Source organism: Salvelinus fontinalis, chromosome 38, assembly GCF_029448725.1.
Source record: "Salvelinus fontinalis isolate EN_2023a chromosome 38, ASM2944872v1, whole genome shotgun sequence".
Taxonomy (NCBI): domain Eukaryota; kingdom Metazoa; phylum Chordata; class Actinopteri; order Salmoniformes; family Salmonidae; genus Salvelinus; species Salvelinus fontinalis.
The window spans coordinates 32,005,451-32,027,978 of record NC_074702.1 but is presented as its reverse complement, the minus strand read 5'-3'; the positions used below and the strand labels follow the sequence as shown (position 1 = coordinate 32,027,978).

The 22,528-nt window shown below is 44.5% G+C and overlaps 1 protein-coding gene across 3 annotated transcripts in view; it reads right to left on the bottom strand.

Annotated features, from left to right (window-relative positions):
- Positions 1–22,528, bottom strand: part of LOC129837310 (ubiquitin carboxyl-terminal hydrolase 45-like) — a 43,556-nt gene that overhangs the window by 11,074 nt on the left and 9,954 nt on the right. For all 3 annotated transcript variants that reach the window (XM_055903366.1, XM_055903365.1, XM_055903367.1), the window contains 3 exons: positions 6,657–6,808; positions 5,117–5,212; positions 4,682–4,812 (listed from right to left, as the gene is read on the bottom strand). In XM_055903366.1, coding sequence (XP_055759341.1) covers positions 4,682–4,812; positions 5,117–5,212; positions 6,657–6,808 — 379 coding nt within the window. The remainder of the gene's footprint in view (positions 1–4,681; positions 4,813–5,116; positions 5,213–6,656; positions 6,809–22,528) is intronic.

The window sequence follows — 22,528 nt, the reverse complement described above, 5'->3', positions numbered from 1 at the left end:
CTGGCCCTGGCCAATGCAGACAGCTGCGGTGCTAATACAATTAACAGCGGATGAGTTAGTACCAGACGCAAGGCAACCCCGGCACGTCGCACCACCTCGACATCCAAATAAACTTGACAGACCTTCATTGTAAAGGGTTTAAACACTGTTTCCCATGCTTGTTCAATGACCCATAAACAATTAATGAACATGCACCTGTGAAACGGTCGTTAAGACACTATCAGCTTACAGATGGTAGGCAATTAAGGTCACAGTTAATTGAAAACTTAGGACACCTAAGAGGCCTTTCTACAGACTCTGAAAAACACCAAAAGAAAGATGCCCAGGGTCCCTGCTCATCTGCGTGAACGTGCCTTAGGCATGCTGAAACGAGGCATGAGAACTGCAAATGTGGACAGGGCAATAAATTGCAATGTCCGTACAGTAAGACGCTTAAGACAGCGCTACAGGGAGACAGGACGGACAGCTGATCGTCCTCACAGTGGCAGGCCACGTGAAACAACACCTGCACAGGATCGGTACATCTGAACATCACACCTGCGGGACAGGTACAGGACGGCAACAACAACTGCCCGAGTTACACCAGGAACGCACAATCCCTCCATCAGTGCTCAGACTGTCTGCATAAGGCAGGTCCTCACCAGACATCACCGGCAACAACGTCGCCTATGGGCACAAACCCACCGTCACTGGACCAGACAGGACTGGCAAAAAGTGCTCTTCACTGACGAGTCGCGATTTTGTCTCACCAGGGGTGATGGTCGGATTCGCGTTTATCATCGAAGGAATGAACGTTACACCGAGGCCTGTACTCCAGAGCGGGATCAATTTGGAGGTGGAGTGGCGGTGTGTCTGGGGCGGTGTGTCACAGAATCATCGGACTGAGCTTGTTGTCATTGCAGGTAATCTCAACGCTGTGCGTTACAGGGAAGACATCCTCCTCCCTCATGTGGTACCCTTCCTGCAGTCTCATCCTGACATGACCCTCCAGCATGACAATGCCACCAGAGGCATCCCACTCCTCTTTCCATTCTGGTTAGAGCCAGTTTGCGCTGTTCTGTGAAGGGAGTAGTACACAGCGTTTTACAAGATCTTCAGTTTCTTGGCAATTTCTCGCATGGAATAGCCTTCATTTCTCAGAACAAGAATAGGCTGACGAGTTTCAGAAGAAAGGTCTTTGTTTCTGGCCATTTTGAGACTAATCGAATCCACGAATGCTGATGCTCCAGATATTCAACGAGTCTAAAGAAGGCCAGTTTATTGCTTCTTTAAAATCAGGACAACAGTTTTCAGCTGTGCTAACATTATTGCAAAAAAGGTTTTCTAATGATCAATTAGCCTTTTAAAATGATAAACTTGGATTAGCTAACACAACGTGCCCTTGGAACACAGGAGTGATGGTTGCTGATAATGGGCTGCTGATGATGTGAAAGCGACTAAATGTACACTACCGTTCAAAAGTTTGCGGGTCACTTAGAAATGTCCTTGTTTTTGAAAGAAAAGCGTATAGCGTACGCCGATGTATATATTCCATAAAAAATCTGCCGTTTCCAGCTACAATAGTCATTTACAACATTAACAATGTCTACACTGTATTTCTGATCAATTTGATGTTATGGACAAAAAATACACTTTTCTTTCAAAAACAAGGACATTTCTAAGTGACCCCCAAACTTTTGAACGGTAGTGTACATTGAGTCGCTTTCACATCGAAACACATGTTCACATAATAAAAGCCACTTATCTATCCAGCACAAGCATGTAAAAAACACTCATTATTATCCATGTAAAAAACAAACAAAAAAAAAACACATCTTTAACATAAAAATCAACACTTATCTGACTTATAGAACACCCTGGCTCATATGTAATCACATTTCACAGAGTCACAGCGCCACAAGAAATAATTTCTAAAAAGACATTCCTTTTAATAAGTGTAGGTCTATTTCTTAGCCACGTCTTTCGCTCTTCTGCCATACTCACATCCTTGAATGCAGCTTTTTATCCACCTCCCTACACGTATGAGTGCATTGAATCTTTTCATTCATTCACATATAGACTATTCCTCACAAGGACAGACAAAAGTGTGATACGTAACATCAGAAATCGAATGAATGCCCTGTATAGGCAGCTGCAGCTCTGTGGACATTATTTATCAGGCATTGTGAGACCAGCTGAATGTGACCTTCCCTGCGAGAATGCCTGTTCTTCAATGCTTCAGCGGCAGGAGATCGTCCGTGCATGTACAGACCTGTGTGGCCATGTGCCTTTGTGTGGCTGCCTGCTAGAGATGTGGCCCATTGTTGTACCCTGCTATTTTCCTAATGTGTTGGACTTACACACAGGTCGGTAGAAATAGCTCATGAAAGAAGGTCAGTCAGTGTGTATGTGTGTGTGTGTGTGTTTGCAGAGTGCATTTGTGCAAGTGTGTGTGTGTGTGTGTGTGTTCGTATTGTGTATGTATAATTCTTGAACTGAATGCTAGTGTAAGGAAAATGGGGGGGTAAAAGTGTTCCTGTGTAAGCATACGCAAGATTCTCTCGATTAAGCTTTAATGACAGGCCCAAAGTCATGACAATTTACATCGGAATAAATTGTAGCGCTTTTTCCTATCGTGCACCATACACACATCCCCCACCGCAGCAGCACAGGCCCAGTTGGCGGGTCTGGGTACAAGCTGAGTCTCTCACTGGCACCAGAAACAGTGTGTGGTGTTGACCCTCCAAACCACTGGGCCTGGCGCTGGTCCGAGCCTGACACGTCCAGCTGGCACAGGAGGCCTGGCTTTGGGTATAGCGGGGCAGCCAGAAGGGCAGGCCAGGCAGGGAGTGACTCAGCTGGTCAAGGGTGAACACAACACAACACACTAGGCTCAATCTGCCTTAAATACCAAGGAAAAACACTCACCGTGGGGTCCTATCCACGTAGCCAGTTTAACAAAACTGTGGGTCGTTAAGCACTAGGGTGCACATTCCTAGGTCAGGGCCGTCAACACGCCGCTGAGCTACGAGACCTCGGGTAATAAAGACGAGGATTGGACATGCACACACAGCCTAGTGTGTATATGGCTTTTGCCATCCCGAAGGTCAACACGCTGCAGGAGAAATATCATAAACAGCATCAGGAGAATGTCCCTGTATAGGGGAGCGACTCTTGACCCTGCCCCACTGACATGCAGTTACAGACAGAATGAGGAGAGAGATGTAGAGTTTGTTTGTGAAGTACGGGAGAGCGAGGGCAGGTCATAGGTGTGCGTAGAAACATGGAATGAGGTGTGTAAGCATGTGCATTTGTATGTGTCGAGTCAATGTGTGCATGGAAGAAGGGTTTGAATAAAGGCATGTGCATATGAGCGTGAGGAAGGGCATGAAATGAGGTCTACTGGGTGAATGTGTGTTGGTGCACGTGCATGCCTGTTGTGCCTATGTGTACGCCCGGCTGAGTGCATGTGCGCTGCACTGAGGTGAGGTGGTGAGGGGTGGCATTGAGGTGAGGTGGTACCAGGTGAGGGGTGGCATTGCTCACACACACCTGGGCAGATGAAAGGCCGGCTACTTGGACCCGCCAGAGGCACCCAGCCGGCCGACAGTCTCCGCGCTCCAGCCACCCAAACGTTCCCCATTCCACCCAGACACAGCCAACTGTACAGAGCCCGGTCCTACCTAACCCAACAGGCTCCACACACCACAGCCAGCCTGGGCCAAACCAGCCGTTCAGCATGTTCCAACAACAAGAGCCAACCAACCATTCACCACACGTTTAAAGAGAGACCTAACCAACCGTTCAGCATGTTCAAAGGGGACCGTGTTCATAAGCTTTCACCATGAAACTGGGAGGGCTGCCTGGGCCAGCCACTCAGCCCGGTTTACCATGCTCAGGTTCAAACCCCATCACAGGTGGTGCGGCGTGTTAAAGAGAACAAGGACATGCCATGCTGTTTTGATTGCAGCTGGAAGCAGAGTGCATCAGAGCCATTTTGTGCAGTGAGGTCTATTGTCCGTTCCGTGTGGAGTGCATTGGTGTTAATGGGTTTAGTGTTGAGCAGCGCTGGGAAGCAGGGTGGACTGAAGACTGGATGGACCAGGTGCTGGTAGGGTCCAGCAGGTTGAGACAACCTCTTCTCTGAAGTGGTCGCCATGGCAGCTTGACAACAGTGCAGGTAAAAGCTGTGGCCCCTGCCTGTATTGTGTGGTTGACTGTTGCCACGGCAATGGAGAAGTGCCAGACCAGTTGGGGAACGCTGACCTCGATCCTTGGGAGCAGGGCAGCTTGTCTGCATATGAGGCTGTGTCCAACATTGATGCATCGCCAACGCTGCAACCACAGGGCAATGTTTCTGTGCAGCGGCGATTCCATCACTCAAGTAAGGAAGAATTGATGGCAACGAAATCTATTGATATCTCTTGGTGATCACGTTTGTCATTAGTACACAATGAAAGAGAATATAATCAGGAAAGCTTTAGCCAACCTTTCAGTGTCTCCTCTGGCACCCTACAGGGCAGCCCTCATATGTTCTTTTCATAAAATATATTTTAGCATGGACCAGCACAGGAAGCAGGTTAAGTCCACACCCATGGCTATACAATAGCCTATACTGGGTTCCGGCACCATCAACACCAATGCTGCGAGATGGCCAAAAAAATAAAACAAAAGACAAATGCAGAACAATGTAGACTCTTACTTCTGGCAGAGCTGGTTGAAAAGGATCTTGGGGTTGACAGAGCCCTTCCCAGACTCCTTCACGCTGTGTAGGAAGAGGAACATGGCCGAGGTCAGGGGCTCTGGGCTGGGCAGAGTCACCGTCAACGCCCCCTGAAGGACAACCCCAGGAAATAAGAGAGTGAGTGCGAAAACATACGAGTGTTAGACAAGGCATGTATTTCATAAATTGTTGCACTACCATGGAAAGCCTGAAGGGGCTGGACTGCATTCTACAGATGACTGGAGACGCGAGGGGGGGGTACAACATGACTCAAGGGTTATTTACGATAGCCTGTATGCTATTAATAAAAATAACCACCCATATTGACAGTAATAAGTGACTTCCTGTGCCATGTAGAGTAAAAGACTATAGTGGTGGACTGGACCACACCAAGCGGATGAGGGTGGAACGTACCACGTTTGACTCGGCAGGGGGGCAGATCTTCAGCTTGTGTCCCTTCGCCTTCACATCCTGTATCAGGTCGTTCAGCATGTGAGTCTGGGACAGATTCTGATGGACAGAAATCAGCTATCAGCTATTAATTAGCTATTAACGATTTACCATTAATTTAGTCATCATCGTTTTCCCCCCGTATTGACAGGACAGAATAATTTCTTATCAGTTAGAAGACTCATGATTTAACATCTTCCTGCACTTCTTCCTTTTTATTTCATCATCCCTTCACAAAAAAATGATTAAAACTGAAAATTATTGCAAATGCAAAAAAAAACTAGAAAGTCTACAATTCAAAAAAATCTCTTAATTCTAAGAAACTGGCAGGTGTTAGCCTAAAATACCATTATGCTAAAAAAGCCCTTTCCAAAGAAACGATGAGCTGTGACTGAAACACAGAAAGGATTGCCCAGAGCCACCATTGTCCCATCATATTACTGCAGCATCTCTTTCATCCCTTTCAAGCGACAGTTGTTTTGTCACATCCTGGCAATGAAGACAGTTGCTATGGAAAAGACACAATGACTTCAGCAGTGTGAGCTTTCTCTCTGACAATTATGCTGTTTCACCAGCAAAATTGCAATTTTGAAGGAGACAATGAGAATAGAAAGAGACAGGGGGGAAAAAACGTGTAAAGAAAGAATGTTCGGTCTGGTTTCAATCACGAGAGAGCTTCAGAAGGTGATTAACAAAATGGCAGAAAACGGGATGGGAATGTAAGTTTCAAATCCCCAAGAACAGACAGCCAATACGCACTGCAACATAGAGAATGTGTTCCATACCACTCCTATTCCCCTGTGGATAGATAAGTCACACATATGCATTTAAAATACCCTTGTACTACATATGCATAACTTGTCCTTGCCTATACAGCTGTATTGTAAAGACATAAAAAAATATGACCGATGGAATTATGGCAGAACCTGTTTATTTGTGTTGCTGATGCCTGGTATGTTATGGTATTTTACTATAGGGAGGAGCCGCACTTGACATGGCAGTTTGACCAGCCGCCATGTTTACAGTACACCGTTCCCTAGACCAGGGCTTCCCACGCCACATCTATTTCTATGGGCACAAGCCCCGTTTATGACACCTCTCTTGTTGGGGGAGAGAAAATGTTGCAGGTTTAAAGCTCATTTCCAGCAATTCTACACATTTTGTTATGGGTTGCAGAGAACATTTCGCCTTATTAAAGCTAATTTTCTTGCAATTCTATACATTTCGCCATGTTTATTCGTGTGATATTTGAGTGACTCAAACATTAGAAAAAAAAATCTACGGGCTAACAAACCTAGCAAGAAAATGTGAGCTGACATGGGCTAGTTGATCTGGATATTTCGGACAAGTTATAAATAGTTCTGTAAGGTATGCAATGACTTTCATTACACCGGTGGTAAAGACTCTCTTCGACATGACCTTATCCCTATGGTTGCATTTCATAAGCAGCCTCACCAGTGACACAATGTTTACGGTATACAAACCAATCGCATAATGACCGCACCTGCATAACTGCGTTAAAGAAGCAGGTGTTTCCTAGGTTGTTGATGCCTTTGACCGGGACCAGTGTGCTGTTGTTGACCGGACTCTTCCCTTTGGACTGGTCTGCATAGTCGCTGGGCTCCTCCCTGAGCTTGATCATTTTCGATGTTGTTCCTGCAAGGCACAAAAAGGAAGAGTTGTTTACCTCCAATGTACAAGATTTTTGTCGTCTTAAACTCGAGACTGGAATCGAGTACTCGCGCCTAACTCAAGGTTTGTATTCGATTACTCATGAGTACTTGACATTTTCAAATGCAACTATTAAAACAGGTGAAATGTACAGTGCATTCGGAAAGTATTCAGACCCCTTGACTTTTTCCACATTGTTACAATACAGTCTTATTCTAAAATTGATTAACAGGCTCCCCATCAATCTACACACAAACCCCATAATGACAAAGCAAAAAGGATTATTTTTTTTTTGTTGCAAATATCACATTTACATAAGTATTCAGACCCTTTACTCAGTACATTGTCGAAGCAGCTTTGGCAGCGATTACAGCCTCGAGTCCTCTAGGGTGTGACGCTACAAGCTTGGGACACATGTATTTGGGGAGTTTCTCCCATTCTCCTCTGCAGATATTCTCAAGCTCTGTCAGGCTATTTTCAGGTCTCTCCAGAGATGTTCAAATCGGGTTAAAGTCCTGGCTCTAGCTGGGCCGCTCAAGGACATTCAGAGACTTGGCCCGAAGCCACTCCTGCGTTGTCTTGGCTGTGTGTTTAGTGTCGTCGTCTTATTGGAAAGTGAACATTTGCACCAGTCTGAGGTCCTGAGCGCTCTGGAGCAAGTTTTCATCATGGGTCTCTATGTACTTTGCTCCGTTCATCTTTCCCTCGATCCTGACTAGTCTCATAGTCCCTGCCGCTGAAAAACATCCCGACAGCATGATGCTGCCACCACCATTCTTCACCGTAGGCATGGTGCCAGGTTTCCTCCAGACGTGACATTTGGCATGCAGGCCAACGAGTTCAAGCTTGGGTTTCATCATGGTCCTTTAGGTGCCTTTTGGCAAACCCCAAACATGCTATATTTGTATTTATTATGGATCCCCATTAGCTTCTGCCAAGGCCATATCTACAACGCAAAATCCATGCGTATGTGTGTGTATAGTGCGTATGTTATCATGTGTTTGTATGCATGTGTCTGTGCCTGTGCTTGTGTTACTTCATAGTTGTGTTACTTCCCTGCTGTTCCTTAAGTTGTATTCTTACCTGCTTTTTAAATATGATTCTACTGCTTGCATCAGTTACCTGATGTGGAACAGAGTTCCATGCAGTCATGGCTCTATGTAGTACTGTGCGCCTCCCATAGTCTGTTCTGGACTTGGGGACTGTGAAGAGACCTCTGGTGGCATGTCTTGTGGGGTATGTATGAGTGTCCGAGCTGTGTGCTAGTATTTTAAAAACAGACAGCTCGGTACCTTCAGCTTGTCAACACCTCTTACAAAAACAAGTCATGAGGAAGTCAATCTCTCTTCCACTTTGAGCCATGAGAGATTGAAATGCATATCATTAATGTTAGATCTCCGTGTACTTTTAAGGGCCAGTCATGCTGCCCTGTTCTGAGCCAACTGCAATTTTCCCAAGTCCCTCTTTGTGGCAGCTGACCATACGACTGAACAGTAGTCCAGATGTGACAAAACCAGGGCCTGTAGGACCTGCCTTGTTGATAGTGTTGTTAAGAAGGCAGAGCAATGCTTTATTATGGACAGACTTCTCCCCATCCTAGTTACTGTTGTATCAATATGTTTTGACCATGACAGTTTACAATCAAGGGTAACTCCCAGCAGTTTAGTCACCTCAACTTGCTCAATTTCCACATTATTCATTACGGGATGTAGTTGAGGTTTAGGGTTTACTGAATGATTTGTCCAAAATACAATGCTTTTAGTTTTGGAAATATTTAGGACTAACTTATTTCTTGCTACCCATTCCGAAACTAACTTCAGCGCTTTGTTAAGTGTTTCAGTCATTTCAGTTGCTGTAGTAGCTATCATGTATAGTGTTGAGTCATCCGCATACATAGACACACTGGCCTTACTCAAAGATTGCTTTTTAAAATGGGCCTAAAGAGCTACCCTGGGGAATTCCTGCTTCTACCTGGATTGTGTTTGAGAGGCTTCCATTAAAAAACACCCTCTGTGTTCTGTTAGACAAGTAACTCTTCATCCACATTATAGCATGGGGAGTAAAGCCATAACATACGTTTTTCCAGCAGCAGACTATGATCGATAATGTCAAAAGCTGCACTGGAGTCTAAAAAGACAGCCCCCAACAATCATTTTATCATCAATTTCTCTCAGCCAATCATCAGTCATTTGCGTAAGTGCCGTGCTTGTTGTGTGTACTTCCCTGCATGCGTGCTGAAAGTTTACTATAGGGTTGGTAACATACTGATAGGTTGGCTATTTGAGCCAGTAAAGGGGGCTTTACTATTCTTGGGTAGCGGAATGACTTCAGCTTCCCTCCAGGCCTGAGGGCACACACTTTCTAGTAGGCTTAAATTGAAGATGTGGCAAATAGGAGTGGCAATATCATTCGCTATTATCCTCAGTAATTTTCCATCCAGATTGTCACACCCCAGTGGCTTGTTATTGTTGATAGACAACAATACTTTTTTCCACCTCTTCCACACTGACTTTACGGAATTCAAAAGTTCAATTCTTGTCTTTCATAATTTTGTCAGATATACTTGGATGTGTAGTGTCAGCGTTTGTTGCTGCCATGTCATCCCGAAGTTTGTTTATCTTGCCAATGAAAAAGTAATGAAAAGGCCTCCCGGGTGGCGCAGTGGTCTAGGGCACTGCCTCGCAGTGCTAACTGCGCCACCAGAGTCTCTGGGTTCGCCCCCAGGCTCTGTCGCAGCCGGCCGCGACCGGGAGGTCCGTGGGGCGACGCACAATTGGGCTAGCGTCGTCCGGGATAGGGAGGGTTTGGCCGGTAGGGATTTGCTTGTCTCATCGCGCTCCAGCGACTCCTGTGGCGGGCTGGGCGCAGTGCGCGCTAACCAAGGGGGCCAGGTGCACGGTGTTTCCTCCGACACATTGGTGTGGCTGGCTTCCGGGTTGGAGGCGCGCTGTGTTAAAGAAGTAGTGCGGCTTGGTTGGGTTGTGCCTTGGAGGACGCATGGCTTTCGACCTTCGTCTCTCCCGAGCCCGTACGGGAGTTGTAGCGATGAGACAAGATAGTAATTACTAGCAATTGGATACCACGAAAATTGGGGAGAAAAGGGGAAAAAATTTAAAAATAAAATAAAAAAGTTATGAAAAGTAGTTGGCAATATCAGTGGGTTTTGTGATAAATTAGCCATCTGATTCAATGAATGAAGGAGCCGAGTTGGCTTTTTTCCCCAAAATGTAATTTAAGGTGCTCCAAAGCTTTTTACTATCATTCATCTTTGTTTCATAGTATAGTTTATTTATTTATTTTTTATTTAGCTTAGTCACATGATTTCTTAATTTGCAGTACATCTGCCAATCAGTTGGGCTGCCAAACTTAATTTGCCATACCTTTTGCCTCATCCCTCTCAACCATACAATTTTCAATTCCTCATTAATCCAAGGGGTTTTAACAGTTTTTACAGTCATTTTCTTAATGGGCGCGTGGTTAATAGTATCTGGAATAAGCAATTTCATAAATGCATAAAGGTCATGCAATTTCATAAATGTGTCAAGTGCAGCGTCTGGTTGCTCCTCATTACACAAGCAAATATTCTTTACATCATCAACATATGAATCACTACACAACTTATTGTATGACCTCTTATACACTATATTAGCCCCAGCCTTTGGAACTTTGGTATTCCTAGATATGGCTATTATATTGTGATCACTATATCCTATGGATTTAGATACTGCTTTAAAGCAAATTTCTGCAGCATTAGTAAAGATGATCAATACATGTTGATTTAATTCCTGCGCTGTTTGTAACTACCCTGGTAGGTTGACTGACAACCTGATCCAGGTTGCAGGCACTGGTTACAGTTTGAGGTTTTTTTAACTGTATCCTATACAGTGTATTCCTGGAACCTCTGGATCCAGGGCAGCAAAGCTGTTTCTGGTCTGTGTCAGTTCCATCTCCAAGGAGACCCCCGTTGCCAGAGGACACCGTCTTCGACTTCCACGGCGAGTTGGGCCGAGAACAGCTCCGTTCTCCAGGAAAGGGGGAGACGCCTTCGGGGATGGAACCCTGCTGAGCCCCGGCCAGTCGACTGTGGAGAGCCGACACGGCGGTGAAACTTCCACCAGACCAGAGCGGCGTCCGGCTACTGGGGTGGAAGAAAAGAAAAATGTAGGCGGGCGTGGATTCCCCAGTAGCTTGTGTAAGGTTTGCTACTTGCTTGCTAAGAGTAGCCGCTTTGCCCCTGTAGTCCTCCGCAAGCAAACAGTTGCTACATTGAAAGGCGGCGCGGTCAACATTGTCCCGGAACAAAGCAAAGTAAACACAGCTCCTGCAGCGCTGGCCATGTTCAATAGCAACCTCCATTTGAGCCCGCCGAGCCAGCTAGGTTAGCTGGGCTTCAGTGTACCTCCCCCTCTGTGGAATTTGGAGGGATCCCCGGACAGGCAGCAGCGCTCACAGCAACTAAGCCCAACAGAGCCACAGGATCCAAAATAAAATAAAAGTATATAGAAACACTGTCAGCTTGACAAAAACAATAAACCGAAGTCTAACGTTCAGCTTCCGGCGTTTAACAACAAGCATACGTCGCGCACAGATGACATCAGGGATAATCCACCCCCAGAAATATTAACACATCTAACAGGGACAAGGTATTAAGGTAGAATACTGTAAAAGGCTGTCATGTGCCTTTTACTGAGGAGTGGCTTCCGTCTGCCCACTCTGTCAGAGTGACCATCGACTTCTTGGTCAACTCCCTGATCAAGGCTCTCTTCCCCCCCCCCCCCCCCCCCCCCCATTTGGGGGGTGGGGCCAGCTCTAGGAAGAGTCTTGGTGGTTCCAAACTTCTTCCATTTAAGAATGATGGAGGCCACTGTGTTCTTGGTACCCTTCCCCAGATCTGTGCCTTGACACAATCCTGTCTTGGAGCTCTACGGACAAATCCTTCTACCTCATGACTGTGTTTTTTTCATGAGGGATTTTATTTATTTTAATTTTAGAATAAGGCTGTAACGTAACAAAAATTTGGAAAAAGTCAATGGGTCTGAATACTTTCGAATACACTGTATATGCACTGACAAAGGTTTCCGCTAAGATGCGCTTACTCTTCATTTAGTATGTCGAGTGCAGTGAAAATGTGTTACTTTTTTTTGCATGTTGTCACCTTGCAAGAGTTTGTCCGTATCAATGTAGCTTGGTGCAACAAAGGCATTTTGAAACTTTAAACTGCATGAGCTACGTACGAGTCACGTACGAGCCAAGTTCTCCGAGGTCGCCAGAGAAAAATCAACACCTAAAGTGTATCTCAGTCTCCTGTGGGACCAGAGCCTAATAGCTTGTTCAGGGCGCCAGGGGTGGCATTCAACCCATTATGTGCTGGGGTGGCCTTCTTCGTGGGGGGCCAGTCCCGGTCCCAGCAGCACACAGACACACACACCAGAGAAAACTGCGAGCATGGTCTCCTGCGGTGGAAGTGGGTTAACGTGCGGCAGGCCAGGGCGGCAGCTGGAAAAAGAGCCGGGTCATATGGGAGAGAGCAGTTGACAGCTGGAGAAGTTTCCGCTGTTTTAGGGAGAGATGGCTCTCTGGGCCAGCTGTTACTCCTCCATGACCGTCCCAACTGAGCAAGAGGGAGGCAGTCGTCAGTGCAGAGCAGGCCAGCAGGGACAAGCACAGAGGGATTATAGTTGGGGAGTCCTCAGGAGACTGACAGCTCGGTGCACTAGTCTAACACTCAAACCATGGGATGTGGCTGGCTGAGACAAACTAAGTACATCTCTCTACTCAGTTCTTATCTACAAAATGAAGGGGATGTAATGCTTAGAAATAGTTGAAACACAGGGCAAATCGGGGCCTAAGAGGCGAACGAGTGATAAGATACTTCTTCTTGACACATCTGACATCATTAAATACACATGGTTGTCTTGATGAAATCAAACACAAAACACACACACAGAAGATACACTACATGACCAAAAGTATGTGGATACCTGCTCGTAGAGCATCTCATTCAAAAATCATGGGGATCAATATGGAGTTGGTCCACCCTTTGCTGATAAAACAGCCTCCACACTTCTGAGAAAGCTTTTCACCAGATGTTGGAACATTGCTGCGGGGACTTGATTCCATTCAGCCAAAAGAGCATTAGTGAGTTTGGAAACTGATGTTGGGGGGTTAGACCTGGCTTGAAGTCAGCATTCCAATTCAAAGATGTTCGATGGAGTTGAGGTCAGGGCTCTGTGCAAGCCAGTCAAGTTCTTCCACACCGATCTCGACAAACCATTTCTGTATAGACCTTGCTTTGTGCACGGGGCTATTGTCATGCTGAAACAGGAAAGGGCCTTCCCCAAACTGTTGCCTCAAAGTTGTATGCACAGAATCATCTATAATGTTATTTTATGCTGTAGCGTTTAGATTGCCCTTCAATGGAACTAAGGGGCCTAGCCCGAATCATGAAAATCAGCCACAGACTATTATCCCTTCCACCAAACTTTACAGTTGGCACTATGCATTCGGGCAGGTAGCGTTGTCCTGGCATCCAATGGTGGCAAACTTTACACCACTCCAGGCAACGCTTCGCATTGCGTATGGTGATTTTAGGATTGTGTGCGGCTGCTCGGCCATGGAAACTCATTTCATGAAGCTCCCAATGAACAGTTCTTGTACTGACATTGCTTTCAGAGGCAGTTAGGAACTCGGTAGTGAGTGTTGTAACCGAGGACAGACGATTTTTACGAACTGTGCTCTTCTGCACTCGGCGAACCCGTTCTGTCAGCTTGTGTGGCCTACCACTTTGCGGCTGAGCTGTTGTTTCTTCTAGAAGTTTCCACTTCACAATAACAGCACTCACAGTTGACCAGGGCAGAAATTTGACAAACTGACTTGTTGGAAAGGTGGCATCCTATGACGGTGCCACATTGACAGTCACTGAGCTCTTCAGTAAGGCCTCCCAAGTGGCGCAGCAGTCTAAGGCACTGCATCTCAGTACAAGAGGCGTCACTGTAGTCCCTGGTTCGAATCCAGGCTGCATCACATCTGGCCGTGATTGGGAGTCCCATAGGGCGGTGCACAATTTGCCCATCTTCGTCCAGGTTTGGCCGTCATTGTAAATAAGAATTTGTTCTTAATTCTTAGGGATAGCCCCCTTTTGTTTCCAAATTTCACCTAAATGACATAACAAATCTAACTGCCTAGTTAAATAAAGGTTAAATAAAAATATATATTAAATAAATAAATAAATTGCTAATTCTACTGCCAATGTCTGTCTATGGAGATTGCATGGCTGTGTGCTTGATTTTATACACCTGACAGCAACGGGTGTGGCTGAAATAGCCGAATCCACTAATTTGAAGTGGTGTTCATATTTTTATTTTCTTTACTCAGCAAAAAAAGAAACGTCCTCTCACTGTCAACTAAGTTTATTTTCAGCAAACTTAACGTGTAAATATTTGTATGAACATAACAAGATTCAACAACAGACATAACTGAACAAGTTCCACAGACATGCGACTAACAGAAATGGAATAATGTGTCCCTGAACAAAGCGGGAATCAAAATCAAAAGTAACAGTCAGTATCTGGTGTGGCCACCAGCTGCATTAAGTACTGCAGTGCATCTCCTCCTCATAGACTGCACCAGATTTGCCAATTCTTGCTGTGAGATGTTCCCGGACATTTCTGGGGGGAATGGCCCTAGCCCTCACCCTCCGATCCAACAGGTCCCAGACGTGTTCAATGGGATTGAGATCCGGGCTCTTCACTGGCCATGGCAGAACATTGACATTCCTGTCTTGCAGGAAATCCCGCACAGAACGAGCAGTATGGCTTGTCATGCTGGAGGGTCATGTCAGGATGAGCCTGCAGGAAGGGTACCACATGAGGGAGGAGGATGTCTTCCCTGTAAAGCACAGAGCTGAGATTGCCTGCAATGACAACAAGCTCAGTCCGATGATGCTGTGACACACCGCCCCAGACCATGATGGACCCTCCACCTCCAAATCGATCCAGCTCCAGAGCACAGTCATCGGTGTAACACTCATTCCTTCGATGATAAACGCAAATCTGACCATCACCTCTGGTGAGACAAAACCGCGACTCGTCAGTGAAGAGCACTTTTTGCTAGTCCTGTCTGGTCCAGCAACGGTGGGTTTTGCTCATAGGTGACGCTGTTGCCGGAGATGTCTGGTGAGGACCTGCCTTACAATAGGCCTATAAGCCCTCAGTCCAGCCTCTCTCAGCCTATTGCGGACAGTCTGAGCACTGATTGAGAGATTGTGCGTTCCTGGTGTAACTCAGTTGCTGTTGCCATCCTATACCTGTCCCGCAGGTATCAGCTGTCCGTCCTGTCTCCCTGTAGCGCTGTCTTAGGCGTCTCACAGTACGGACATTGCAATTTATTGCTCTGGCCACATCTGCAGTCCTCATGCCTCCTTGCAGCATGCCTAAGGCACGTTCACGCAGATGAGCAGGGACCCTGGGCATCTTTCTTTTGGTGTTTTTCAGAGTCCGTAGAAAGGCCCCTTTAGTGTCCTAAGTTTTCATAACTGACCAACCTTAATTGCCTACCGTCTGTAAGCTGTTAGTGTCTTAATGACCGTTCCACAGGTGCATGTTCATTAATTGCTTATGTTTTTGAACCTTTATTTAACTAGGCAAGTCAGTTAAGAACAAAATTATTATTTTCAATGACGGCCTAGGAACAGTGGGTTAACTGCCTTGTTCAGGTGCAGGACGAAATATATTTTTTACCTTGTCAGCTCAGGGTTTCGATCTTGCAACCTTTCGGTTACTAGTCCAACGCTCTAACCACTAGGCTACCTGCCGCCCCGGTTCATTGAACAAGCATGGGAACCCGTGTTTAAACCCTTTACAATGAAGATCTGTGAAGTTATTTGGATTTTTACAAATTATCTTTGAAAGACAGGGTCCCCGAAAAAGGGAAGTTTCTTTTTTTGCTGATTTTACATGCTAGGACCTAGTGCTAACATTACAAGCAATAAACAATTAACAATTCTTCCAGCAGCCCATCCTTTCCTATTCCGTTGTCATCAGTGTCATTTGTGAAGGGAGAGACAAGTGGTGTTCCGTCACATTAGGCATTAATGAACAAAACAAGTGAGAGGACCCAAGGCTGACGAGATGAAAGAAAGCACCCTCTGTGCCTGTTTTCCTTCCTGCCCCTGCCCCTCCCCCTCCCCTAAACCATAACTCACACCATTTACACAATTTATCCATCTTTTTTCATGCTCCGGGAGACAGCAAGCTGCTTAACCGTGATTTAACACAAACTTCTCATGAGTACCTTAATCAGTGTTACAAGACTATCAGATATGGGAAAAGGTGGGTGCCGTGCTAGCTACCTGATTGCCATTTTTCTTCACTGCCTGTCTCTCTCTGTTCATTTGTGATTTTCTAATTCGAAGACATGAGAAATGTGATCATCTTAGGTGTTCAATGTCAGTTTGTGACATCTTTATGACTATAACTATGTGACATTGTTAATATTTCCAGTGTTAATTTGCTAATTTGCTAAATTTGCTAATTTGCTAAATTGTAATTATTCGATTTATTGCCTACCTCATGCCTTTTGCACACATTGTATATAGATTCTCTTTTTTCTACCATGTTATTGACTTGTTTATTGTTTACTCCATGTGTAACTCTGTGTTGTTGTCTGTTCACACTGCTATGCTTTATCTTGGCCAGGTCGCAGTTGCAAATGAGAACTTGTTCTCAACTAGCCTACCTGGTTAAATAAAGGTGAAATAAAATAAAAATAAAAATTTGGGTGACAGGATATGGGGCTACCTGCAGTACCTACAGTACCGATTTCATCATATAAATGGTATCAAACAGAGATTGCCATAGCTGCATGTACCATAAGTAAACCAAACCAGCATGTGCATGGTTAGAGGAGGTTAAGCTACCTTGAGGACTTCACCCCGACCAGACAGACGGCTCAGTTAGCAGTGGACCACTTGCTGCTGCCCTACTCCCCAAGCCAATGAGGCCAGTCCGCTTCTGGCTCTGACCCAGCATTACAAGGGCAAGGTGAGCGAGACATGGACGACATGACCCTTAACCCAAGGTTATCGTTGTGAAAACAATCGACCCTCCTGCCCACCCTTTCCCTGCTAAAAACAAACACATAGGACTTGCACATGCTCCCTGAAGAAATCAGTCCTTTGTAAAAAGGTATTTTAGGCTCAGTACAAGATTAAAAGCTGTATTCAATGAGCAGTCAGTCCACCACTGGGTTCTGCCAAACTGAGGGAAGAAGGACCTTGACACGCGTGACCTGGCCGTCTGACGTTCAGACACATAGCAGTGTGGAACCTGAACACTTTTAACGCACACTCAGCGTAAGTACTGAAAACATGTTGGGTCACTTGAAAAAGATGGAGAACAAGCTATAGGATGAAATCTTTTGGCGCAGGTACAGCCGACTAGCGCTAGCTACCGCTACCAAGTATAAATGTATTTTACAAATGAATACTGTATTTTACAAATGAGTCAAATATCAATACTCACTAACATTGAGTATGACCCAGTTTGTAAACCCACAACAGAGATCAGGACAAGTGTGTAACTATGGCAGGCTGAGGATGTGGACGGTCTCTCTCTTCAGAATCAGTTAGTGACCCTGCTAAAACATCGACTGAGAATGTCAAACATCAAATATTGATGATAATTACTCGGATTTATGGCCGAGGGATGTTCTTTGCCTGGCACTGTGATGGTCTCTGTGACCGAGCGGGGCGGGGTTACGCCTAGGGACCATTGAATGGAGTGATGGTCCCCCCCAGTCTAGCCAAAAGCATCTGTCCCTCCAGCCGCCACACTGGAAACATCTGGAGGCCTGTCTGTCTAGAACTAAAACAGCCATCAGGGAGGGGGCCATATGTCCACACTTCACAACACATTGCAAACAAGTGTGGACAGGGTAGTTCCTGGTAGAATGAGAGAACGAGTCAGAGAAATACGATACGTTTTTTCTGGAATCTGTATGCGATGGGGAAAATGTGACGAGATGGGTATGTAGCTTTGTGAGAATGTACCTGTTTATACAAGTGTGCGTGTGTGTGTGTGTGTGAGCATTCCGACCGGCTCCTTGGCTAAGGAGAGGGGGGGAAACTGGGCGGAATGGGAATGCTTATGGACACACTTCATCTACAACCGCCACTCAAGGTAAACAATGTTCAGGGAGCCATCTGCCCGGGACCCAGGAAGAGTGTGCGGGGGGGGGGGAACGAGCAGAAGCATATGGAAAAGCAGATTTTTCCTCCCCCTGCAGCAGTCGGGAAGGCAAATGTCAGCATGCGCTGCGTCCACGCTTGACTGTGCCGCACTCTGCACCACCACCTGGCCCTCCTTGCTCAGCCACCGAATATGGGCAGCAGTGACACTGTGGAGCTTGTCCCCTGGGCAGACTAAACGATCACGATGCCTGCCTGCCCCCCTCCTGCTGACTCCCTCCTTGACTCAAAGCTCTTTTTCACACAAGTGAGAAAGAAAAACGGCTATTGTTCGTTTTCTTTATGAAAAAACGAACTATTTATCTCCAAAAACTTGAAAGGAATTGGACCAGAAAGCAGGCAAGCCTGAATGTTGCATTCATATTGAGACTGAGGTTTCATTTATATCTGAATTTGTGGACACTTGCTACAATCGCAATAATTCAAAAGTGCATAATTGAATGCACGGAATACATGAAACACAACAGTTGGACACACAGTGCTGTCACTAGATGCCGAAAAGGCTTCTGACAGGCTCAAATGGCAGTATTGTGGGCGGTCTTAAGGAAATTTGGTTTGGGAAAGCATTTTATCAATACGGTTCATGGATCGTATGCTAAACTTTTTGCCATGGTGTCTACAAATGACATACGATCAAGTCCATTTCCTATTTTTCGTGGATGTAGACAAGGGGATGGCTTATCCCCGACATTCATTCTCTCTCTAGAGCCGCATTTGTGGCAGAAGGTAATTGCTTCTCCTATAGCGATTAAATTATCCTCTCATATCTCTAAACACGTATGATATCCTCTTAGATATGATAGATATTGAGAATTCAGTCTCATCTTTATTATCCACATTTGAAGATTGCTGTCAGGATATAAGTCAACATTAAATGTTGCTCAATGAAGCAGCCAATAAAGTTTCACTTCACTTAATAAATCCTGTTAAAACCCAGTCCACTTATTTGGGCATTAAAGCTGCAATATGTAACTTTTTGGGCGACCTGACCAAATTCACATAGAAATGTGTGTTATAGATATATGTTCTATGTGCGCTATTTCTATGCTTGCCGTTCTTACGTTTCGTTTTTGCGTCTTTTACTTTCGGTTTTGTACACCACCTTCAAACAGCTGAAAAAAAAATGTTTGTTTATGGAAAATATATTTCACAGTGAAATACACACCTCTACACAATACTTGCTTGTTTTGTCACAAACTGAAATTAGGTGAACTATTAGAATTTTAGCAACGAAGAAATGCCGATTTCCGCATAGTGCATCTTTAATATACAAACCATCTCTGCATGGTTTGGTGAAGTTGAATTATGAGAACATTTACAAAGAGGTTGAACGAGATCTAAACATTTGGGAGAAGTTGCCTGCTTCCTTACAAACAACGGTTGCTTCCATAAAGATGAGTGTTGCCACGTATTAACTTCCTAAGCAATGACGATTCCACTCTTTCCACCACTAGGTTATTGGTTAAGGTTGATAGGATTGATAAACTTGTACGTAAATACCTTTAGAATGGAAAACATCCAAAGATCCGGTACCTCAAACCGGATCTTTGGGGACTTGCATTAGAAAATGTTATAATTTCCCACCAGTTTTTCAAGTTACGCTGGAACTCGTTTTTTCCTATTAGATTACAATACGGGTTATTTTCTGGCATAACTATTAGGAAATGCATGTTATACTATGGTCACATTATCTCTAATACTAAATATAATTTGGGGTGGGTTGAGAAGTGAATAGGTGTAACTGGAAGAGGCATCTCCATACCCCTCTGTGGCATAACCAGGCTGTTACTTCAGGTACTAAAGCATTTGAGTCAAAAGTCTGGTCTGCAAAATGGGTCAATAATCGAGAGGAAATACATGCATTTAACTCAGAGGGTCTCCTTAGTTTTCAGTTTGCCGGGGTCATCGCTCTTTCTTCATCTTAGACTAGGGTGAGCACCTATGGGACCCCATGGGGTACGTGTTTGGGAAGGCACCCTGTGATTGGATGGGAACGTAAAACAATTCACCGAGGTTGTGTCAGTCATTTACTCTCAACTTCAATTACTCAAGCGGAAAGCTCTTTCAATTGTTAAAAGCGTGGACAAAAGGATGACTATTGATGAGGCTATTGATTGGGAGAATGTCTGGGAGAATATATTTCACTCAAAAAGAACCCACACCATCAGTTAATTCATTTGAAGCTCATAGGTCATACTTGACACCACTTGTAACATTTCATGCGAAACAGTCTCCAAGCCCAAACTGTGACCTATGTTCCCTCAATAAACTTGACACATATAAACATATGATATGGGATTGTTCTGATGAGTTCCGGAGGACAGTATTCTCTCTGACACGATTGATAAAACTGTACCCCTTGAATCAATCTCTCTGTTAATGACAGATCAGGTATGCAGCTGAATGACAACCAGCGCACGGCTTGGCTGACTGGTGCCAAAAAACCTGTCCAGCACCGGTTGCCACCACATGACCTTCATATAAGGAAATGGTTGGCTTATTTTCAGGACATTTTTATGTTGGGAGTTACATTTTTTTTTATAGTATGCATTGTTAGGGATTGGGAGGGCTGGGTTAAAAAGGAGGCAAATATTTTTTTCTTATTTTTATTGTATTGCCTTTGTGATCTAATAAAAACAAATTGTTCACAAAAAACATTTGCAAATCTGACAAGACGATAGAGGTTATTCATATGATCAAATGTACCACCACAAACAATTTTTTCAATTATAAATTGAATTCACAAGACTCACTAGATTGATGCTGTGAATGAAACATATTTGGGATGTTGACATATAAATATGAAATAAATCACTACAGTCGCTATTGTTCTAGAGCAGAGTATTGTAACTATGGTTGAAAACTTGAATACACCAGCCACAGCATAGGGCTAGGCTAAAGCTAAAATATCCAAAACGTATCAAAAGACAAGCTAAATGCTACTTGACCTCTCGTTTGACATACTTCCTCAAAAGCCTATGAAGCGGTGTCATCACATTAAAACATTGAAGCAGATACTTGTAAGAGAGCATTTATCAAGAGGCTTGTTTGATTAATTTCACCATTTAGAATGGGACTGTAGTGGAGAGCCAAGGACAGCTCTCGTCATGCAGCAGAGAACAGGCAGTCAAGAGGAAGGCTGGGCAACACCGAATGTCTTATTAATTTGTTGCGACTGCAGGGCATGAAAAGCCTGCTTTCTTGCCATCTGAGGCCAAAAGAGCCCACTGCCATGAGCTCGCAAACACACACGCAAATACACACACTTTCCAAGCAGTTGCTGGCCACATTGCTTGCCTACATTCGTGTGCAGTGGTGGGGAAAACTACAGAAGCACCCTTGATTAGCTTAATAAAAGGGACCACCAGGGTAAAAGTTTTTTTCTTATGGATATTACCGACTGACTGACTGTAGACCAACACTATATCACATGTAGAACAGGAACCCTGGATTTAAACAAGGGTCTTATGGGCTGACCAGGGCCCCCAAAAATAGAAAATCTAGCCAACTGTAACACGACAGGGTTAGAGGTTTATCCAACATGTCACATGGTAAGAGTTGAGTTGTATCCTTTGAGAGATGCCATTTAAAATGGACACAATAAAAATATTGTTTTCTCATGGTAGCAAGGTCCTAGATGAAAAAGGCTGAACACATAAAACCAAAATGTCAAAAAGAGAAAGAGTGTCTAGCGCCATTGTATAAATGGAATGCATTGCACAAGATGGTATTTATCGTCTCTTTTAGGAGGGAAATATTTCTATAGCACAAACGTGTTTATTTGTCGAGAGAGAGAGAAAAGAAAAAACGTTGGCTTTCACCAGGTACAGCCTTCTCTTCCACTGTGGCTAGCATCTTTCTAAATACAAAAAATACATAACACCAGCAACTAGAAAGGTAAAGTTCTCGCTGAAACAATAGTAGAATAACCAATGCATTTTGTATGAATGGCAAGATTGAGGTGGGAGCAGCCATATTAAAGCCCCTATGCAGTCATTTTTATTTTATTTTGAAATCATCAGTGGGTGTTTACTTCATTAAAATAACTCAAAATATATATTTTTAATTTATTTCCTTGATCCTCCTTTTGCCATCGAAATGCTCAATCTGGTCATGTGGTTGTGTTGATACAAATGTCAATATTTCTACATACACAGCCCTGATTGGCAGATAAGACCTACCCCGCTTACCCCTTCAAAGTAGGAGGATACACTATGCAAATAAACAGTGACTGGATATTGGTCAGAATAATACAATCAGATTGTGATGTCGTGCGGTGAGCCAAAAACTCCATCCCACCTAAACATGCTTAAATTCAAATACAAAAAGCTCTTACACTAGTAAAATATCATAATTTGTACAATTTCAGAGTTATTTCAACCTCATAGTGGGGAAATATCAAGAAAACATGAAAATCATGTTGACTGCACTGCCCGTTTAACAAAGTTGACATGGGTTCT